General features: G+C 19.0%; 2 protein-coding genes across 2 annotated transcripts; one reads left to right on the top strand and one right to left on the bottom strand.

Moving 5' to 3' along the window:
* Window positions 1–1,458: 1,458 nt before the first annotated feature.
* On the top strand, window positions 1,459–2,396 carry PGO_003380 (variable surface protein; the record flags this gene model as incomplete). Its single annotated transcript, XM_028691301.1, has 3 exons — window positions 1,459–1,488; window positions 1,718–2,149; window positions 2,232–2,396. 3 exons carry the CDS (start codon window positions 1,459–1,461, stop codon window positions 2,394–2,396), a joined length of 627 nt encoding a protein of 208 aa, XP_028547102.1.
* A 4,016-nt stretch (window positions 2,397–6,412) lies between these two features.
* On the bottom strand, window positions 6,413–7,732 carry PGO_003375 (variable surface protein; the record flags this gene model as incomplete). The annotated part of the gene is made up of 3 exons (XM_028691300.1): window positions 6,413–6,565; window positions 6,690–7,565; window positions 7,700–7,732. The coding sequence occupies 3 exons, from the start codon at window positions 7,730–7,732 to the stop codon at window positions 6,413–6,415; spliced, it is 1,062 nt and encodes a 353-aa protein (XP_028547101.1).
* Between the last annotated feature and the right edge of the window lie 470 nt (window positions 7,733–8,202).

Here is an 8,202-nt window from a genome sequence, read left to right as displayed (position 1 = left end):
TACATATATACATATGTATATAATATACAAAATTTTTATAAAGACGAAAAACAAAAATAAAAATAAATAAACATGGCTTCATATAACAAAAATAATTTTAAATATATAAACAAAAATTTAAACAAAAACCTGAACTAAGAACACTAAATCCAAAACACTTATCCCTAAACCCTTAACACTAAATCCAAAACATTTATCCCTAAACCTGGTCAAGAAATGAAAAAATATTCGTACCAATTTTAAAGAGGCATCATGCTAGATTCTATGAAAATAATTTCAAACTTTTAAATATTATTTTTCCTATTATAATAGAATTGAGTACAGTTATCATGCTATATAATAGGTAACTAGATTGTTTAGCATATATCTCAAGTATATTTAATATAGTAAGTACCAAATACTTTGTAAAACCACAAGAAGGAACATACGTATAATATTTGCATAGACTTATATATTAACAAAGGTATTGCATAAAATATATACATAAATACATATATAAATATTCAAATATAAACCATTTTTTTAAATAATTTTTATTGTCGCAAATTATGAGACATTTTATAAAATTTTAAATTTACACACTGAATCTAATTCAAAGAAGATGATAGCAATATAAAATATAATTAAATGTATATTATTTATTGAATATGCATAATTATATTATAAGACTATATTCGATAAAAAATAAACACGAGACCTAAATTACATGCAATAAATATTGAATGCTGAACGAAAAAATATTACATATAATTTTAAATATCAGTATCTAAATATATTAATTAAATATATATCATCTATTCAATTTTCATATGCAGAGAAAAATATAGAAAAAAATATTTTATGATATAGTTATCAGGTATATGCATGTATATTCATTTTATTGTATTATTTTGTGGAACAATTTTATCATTATACTTCCATATATACAAAAATATTAAAAAAAAATTATTATTATTTAATATATTTTTAAAATTCAAATTTTATATGTATAAGTTTATTAATATGTACATAAGGTTTAAAATTTTTTTTTTCTAATGTATATGTTACTGTTGTGTAGTACTATTTAAAAATGTAATAAGAATCTAATATTATAGAATTATTTAAACTTCAAAAAATTTAACAAAGTATACGTCTTTTATCAATATAATATTTTTTAATGATATTTTTATTACGTGTAATTATTTATAATTAAAAGCAATAAATGTTATTGTTCCATTATTTGATATATTTTACAAATCAATTTTGCTAAGAATATGGTGGAGGTATGATTTTTCTTTTTAGTTTAATTATAATTTATATTTTATAATTTTATAAAGCGTTATTTTATAAATATTTTAATATAATTTTTCTTTAAAAAATATATTTTTAAATATTATAATTTTTAATTTTAGTTTAATTATAAAGGCATTTTCCCCCAATGTACAAACGAATATATTGTGGACGCAGACAACATTGCAAATGAAGAAAAAATTAAAATTAATGATGCGTGTGAACTGATGATATATAGGTTAGAATTTAGCTCAGTAAAAAAGTTATCTTTTTTACAAGAATGTCGAGATCTTAGTTATTTTTTAAATTACATAAAAACTAAAAGTGAAAAAGAAATTCCTTGTAATTATTTCAATTACAAGCTAAAACAGATCTCGATACAGTATAAATCTAGCATTAATAAAACAAAAACTGCTTACGATAAAATGAATAAGCTTATATACAAAAGAATTTAGGAACATATGATATTTGTAATAATTATCTTAAAAATCTTGAAGAAGATACATTTTTAAATTTATATTTTCTGGAATGGTTGTATTATTTTCTTCAAGTATACGAAAATAAAGGTGATATTTCTACATGCCCAATGAAAATCTTAGATTATAGTAAATATTTAATATCTCTCTCAGAATGTAATAAGCTGTATAATAATAGTTTCTGTGATATTATCAATGAATTGCAAAGTAGTAAAAGTGATTATATGGTGTTTATATCTAAATGTCTGAAAGATGCTGAACCCTTGGCTATGAGCACTGAAAAAAGTACAATACGAGTTGTTTTAGCGACACTTATTGTATTATTTAAAATATTAATAACTGTATTTATTTTTTATAAAGTTAAACATACAAATAATTTTAAAAAAGACAGTGAATTACATTATGTGTTAAAAATTATTATAAATATTTACATTAAAAAAAAAGTATATTAATATAAATATTTTTATTTTTTCCTATTACTAATAGTTTAATTATTTTAGATTATATTTACAACGAATATTAAGGAATATAAGAAGACTGTGGTTTGACAATTATAATGACTATTACATATTAAAGGATAACTTTGAAATGGAATACAAAAATTCAATTCAAAATGAATACAAACTAACATATACCTCACTAGGTGATTAAAAATTTTTTTATAATATATTAACGATGCTTAATAATTCGTTTATGTTAAAAAACAAACCTATATGAATGCATCTTTTTAATAAATGATTAAATAATATTTAAAATATGGGATTCAGAGTTTAGAGTGTATGGTTAAGTAATTAGTTTATGTCAAAGTATAGAATTTGGGAATAATGCATGGTAATGATGGCTTTATTTGTTTTGCTTGTCTTATTTTTTAGATATTATTCATAAATTCATTAAATATATACACTTATTCATTAAAAACATCTTCTCTGAAAGTGTATATAAAATTCTTTATAATGGATCATATTGAAATTTATTTATTTGCATCATGATATTGCATTTAATGAAAATAAAATAAATTTAATCATTTTTTTTAATAATATAAATTTTTTTATTATAAATATAATATGCATACATTATAATCTATACATATAATATATGAAAGTTTTGTTTCTATAATTCATTTCGAACGTAATTGGCTACAAATATTTTTTTATATAATAATATTTTATGTATGTCTTTTTGACAATTTATATAAATTATTATTATATTTTATAAAACGAGTTATTTCTATTAATTTTTTACATCTTAAATTTATTATATTATTAAATTTTAATTTTTTTTTTGTAATTCATTTTTAAGATTTTTGTTTTTTTCAACAAATTTATATTTTTAATGCACTAAATACATCAGGTTTATATTAGTGTTACTATAATTAATGGTATATCCTTTATCATTATCTTTAATTAATTCCTCTAAAAAAGTCTAATTTAAATATATAATGAAAATGACAATTAATACAATTTTAGAAATTATTATGCAAAATAAAAATAAATTAATAATTATGGAGTTGAACATTTTAAAATAATTGATTTCGTAAATAATATTCAAACAATATATATAAATACTCATAAGATCTTTATGCATAGGATAATTTTAAAATAATATATATATATATATATAACAAATTCCGGAAAAGTTTAATCACCCGTAATTAAGTACATTGATTGAAACTGTAAAAAAGGTAATATGTGAAGAGACTAATAAATAATTATCCATTGTTATATACTGTTAGAAATTTTATAATTGATAATACTTGTGAAGTATATACTTGTAATGTATTTCATGTTGTATGAATATTTATTAATTTTTTATGAATAAAAATATTTCAAAAATAGTTTACTATCTTAGAAATACTATTAATCTTGAAAATATAATTAATTATCATTTAAATAAGCAAAGGTACATAATTGTAATACAATAATTATATTTGACAATGTTTCAACAAATTCCTTTTTAATGCATGCTTATACAAAATTAATTATGATGATCGTTTAAATTCTTTTAATAAAAATTAATAGAAATTTTATAATAACATAAAGCTTTGAACAGAAGTGAACAATAATAAATATAAAATGAATAAGAGTTAGTCATAATAATCCCATTTAGGTAAATAATTGTTTCTATAAGTATAGAGAGGAGGACAGAATGAAGGATAAAGATGCACAAGGGATAGGCTGAGTTTTATTTACAGGTATGGGTAAAGTTTTTATTCTTTTACCTTTTATAATATTAATAATGGAATTTATTTCATATAAAGTTAAAATTAAATTTAATACATTAGATATATTTGTTATAAAATTAATGTTACATATAACTATGAATTTCATATATATAATAAATTAATTTTGTATAAGGATATCATATTTTATGTTATTTTTGGTATAGAGAAATTTGTTAATTATTACAACGAATGCTAACTAATTTGAGGAGAATGCTAAAAAAAAAAAATATATAGTATCAATTTAATGGTTTCTTTTGAAAATATATACAATAATTCAAAAAAGACGTGCAATTATATATAGATCAGTAGAATACGAATATAATAATAGTAAATTAATTAATATTGTTTTATAAAATAATTAATTTTAATGATATTTTTTATGAAAATAAAATAATTATTCTTAAAAAATAATTTGCATATATCAATAGAGGTATAATAAGCATTCCCTATTGTTTTTACAATATAGGATGAATAAATAGAATATAAAATATGAAATATTATAATATAATATCCTATAATTATAGTGCTTGTATTATTTTAAAATTATATAAAAATAATCCTACAGATATGATGCATTATGTAAACATTTATGAAAGAATATGAATTCAGGCTGAAGACAAAAATTATATTAATAGAGTACAATTCGTGAAATTCACTAATTTTTTATTAGATGTAGCTAAAATAAAGTGTGCAGTTTTACATTAAATAAATAAACAAAATAAAAACGTATAAATGGGGAAATAAATTAAATAATGTCTAGTAGAAAAAATAAATCCTATAAATGGATATAAATTCTTTATTTTCGTAAGTTTAATTTGAATCGTTCCTAGTAAATGATTGTTGTATCGACGTTAGTATATTAGGGTACTTCTATTTATTACACACTATTATAAAAATATAAATAACATAACATAAAAAATGAATCTAGGAGAAATTTATTCTCCCATTAATTAGCAAAATTCTGATTGTTGTATATTTAATATATTAAAATTCAGTAATAAAGGGAAATTCATGGTATTTATCGATAAAAATATACATCATATATTTGGTAGGATTATATTAATCAAGTGAAATAATATTATATTTAATTTATATTATTATATTAATTAATAATTATAATGTTAGAACACGTATACTTATATTATGTAATCATTATATTATTTTAAATTATTTTTTACCATTGTGATATATATAATGAATTGTATACTCATTCATCCTATATATATAAAAATAAGTTATTCCATGTAATAATCTATATTATATGTTTTTTTTTTATATAGTATATGTATACTACAAGAAATTAATATATGTATGTTGTAATATATACCATTTTATATTTTAGATTCATAGATAATAAGTAGTTTTAACCTAAATAATTCCATTAAATTTACTATAATATAATAATAATTCATAACATAATTAAAAGAAATTCTTCATATATAATGATAATATATATATGAAAACTATTTTGAGAAATTTAAATTAATGTTTCACATTGTGTGCTAGATTTTCTTCAATTATTTCGATAAAAGCCCTTGGAGAAATATACTCTAATTAAAAAATAAAATTTAATGATTATCAATAGTACAAATTTATATGTAGATAATTTAGATAATTAATAAAATATTTTTACAATTTTAATATTTTATAATTATTAATCCTATTTTTATTTTGGACTACATTAGAATATATATTCTTCATAACATGAAAATTATGCTTATCTATAATAATTTGTAATAATACTACATATTTGCATATTCTAGATATATGCTAATTTTTATATATATATATATATTGTTAGCAAGTACATATGTTTTGCTAAACGTTAATGTGTTAATTATATCGATAATATCCATTCTTTTTTTCCTTTTTTTTTGTTTATATTATATTAATTGTAAAAATATATTAAATGTCAATATAATATTGCAATAGATACATTCATTTGATTTCACTAAAAAGAAAGTATAACACATTATTTTTATTACATTTTTCAAAAAAACTAATATATTATATATATATTTACAATAAGATGAATGATATTCTAATATTATAGTATAATTTTTCTCCGAAAGCTATTCATTTGTTTTGTGAATATAATTGATAGTTAAGCGCGTAATGAATGTATACTCTAACTGTTATTATAATGTACCACAATTTAATTGAATAAGGAAATTATATATATGTATTTAATTTATCCTATTTTTATATAGTTATGATGCTTATACTTCAATTTGTATTAATAATTCAAAATTGAATATATATATATATATATATATTATAGAATTTTACTAGGTATTATAAATAGTCTTTTTATTTTAATATAATAAATCATATTAATATAATTAAAATTATTTTATACAACAATTCAAATGTTATACTGTACTTATTAATGTAAAATAAATTGGATCCACTAACTGAAATTGCTCATTTATTAGTTATATCTAACTTAGCTATATGATATTTTATAGATATTATCATTTATATTTTTGTATTCAACATCGAATGAATTCAAAAAGTCCAGATTATTTTTGTTATTTTTATTAAACTTTCTTCTTAATTTTCGTACACTTGGCTTTAAAAATGAAAAATAAGTTGAATACTAAAGAAAAAATAAAATAATATTTATATTTATTGTTCATTTATTTTATATATATTTTTTATAAATATTTCTAATATAAATTATATTACAACATAAATTTTTTCATATTGATTTTTTTTTTAACCTTATACAAAATAAACGTAATTATTAATATTGAAAAACCTATAAAAGCCGTTCCATTACTTAATCCTGTGTTTGTTACATCATCTGTCACATTGTCCATTAAAAGTTGAGAATGTATTGTTTCTTGTTCCATAATTTCTGTAGTTTTTACATCTTTTTTCCTTTTCTTCTTCAAAATTTCATCACCTAATTCCGTGAGTTTCATTTTTCTGAGGCCTATCCAATTTTTTTCTGTTAGGAGATATGCGGCGTGCTTTGCGGTATGATGATCTTTCCAACCTATTATATAGCCTTCACATACATTAATAATTTTTTCGAGTTCTGCCTTAAGTCGGCTTTTATTATTACAACTATAATTTTCTAAGTCTATAATTTTCTGTTGGAATTTGCGCATTTCTGTAGTGGTACATTGAGAGCGATTTTTAAAGAGATCAATATAGTAATATATTTTAAAAAGATGTTCCAATAGTTTATATGTATCTTCTTCAACATTTTCATAATATTTCATACATATATTAGATATGGTTGTTGGAAAATTCCGTATACTTTTTTTTTTTGTCATCTTCTCATAGCATTGTAGAGAATCAGTACATTTTAATTTAAAACTATGCATTAGTTCTTTTTCTAGTTTATAATAGAATAATTCACAACATGATTTTAGATTAATGCCATATCCTTTACTTTCTATATGTTTTAAATACAAGCCTAGAACACGACACAAAATAGAAAAATCAGAAGATCTGTTTTCTAATCCTTCATCTTTGTAAAAATCACTACATAATGTTGTAAATTTATGAGATTCCTGATTTCTGTTATGATGATGTGATATCCAACTAAACCCATTCGTACATGTAGGAAATATACCAGTAAAATCGAACTAAGAATAAAAGATTTATTTTACACAAAAATAATAAAAACATTGAAAAAATAATATTGGTTTCAATTTTTAATAAATAAGATATATTAAATTATGTTTATAAAGCTTTATTTCATTAAATATTTGAATAATACATCTTCACTATCTAATATAGTGCCACTCGTCATAATTTATATATCTTTGAAAGAAAAAAAATAAGTTATAATCTATATATAATAAATTTTTATTTGTTACAAATATCAGGATAAATATTATATTCACATCACATATAATACAACATATGATGTTATTTAATTCTACATATTTTATTATAAATTTACAGTTTTATTAAATTCATTATTAATTTAAAAGTGCGCTAATATTATTTGTTCTGGGCAAGAAGATGTTACTTAAAAAACATATCATAATAGGAAAAATAAATTCATATTGTTCTAAATATATAATAAAATCAAAATAAACAATATACTTTTAATAGCATATATATATTACAACTTTTATAAAGTTTCCAATTCATGTTATAAAATAAATTCTATATGCAATATAGTAAATAATTTTATTATAAAATATTTATTTTATATTTTTAATTAAAATGTATAAATATATGATATCTTATATCTATAAAATATATTAGTTCAAA

The sequence above is a fragment of the Plasmodium gonderi genome (assembly GCF_002157705.1).
Source record: "Plasmodium gonderi DNA, contig: Pgo-contig_423, whole genome shotgun sequence".
In the NCBI taxonomy this organism is placed as follows: Eukaryota; Apicomplexa; class Aconoidasida; order Haemosporida; family Plasmodiidae; genus Plasmodium; species Plasmodium gonderi.
This window is presented reverse-complemented; position numbering and strand designations above follow the sequence as displayed.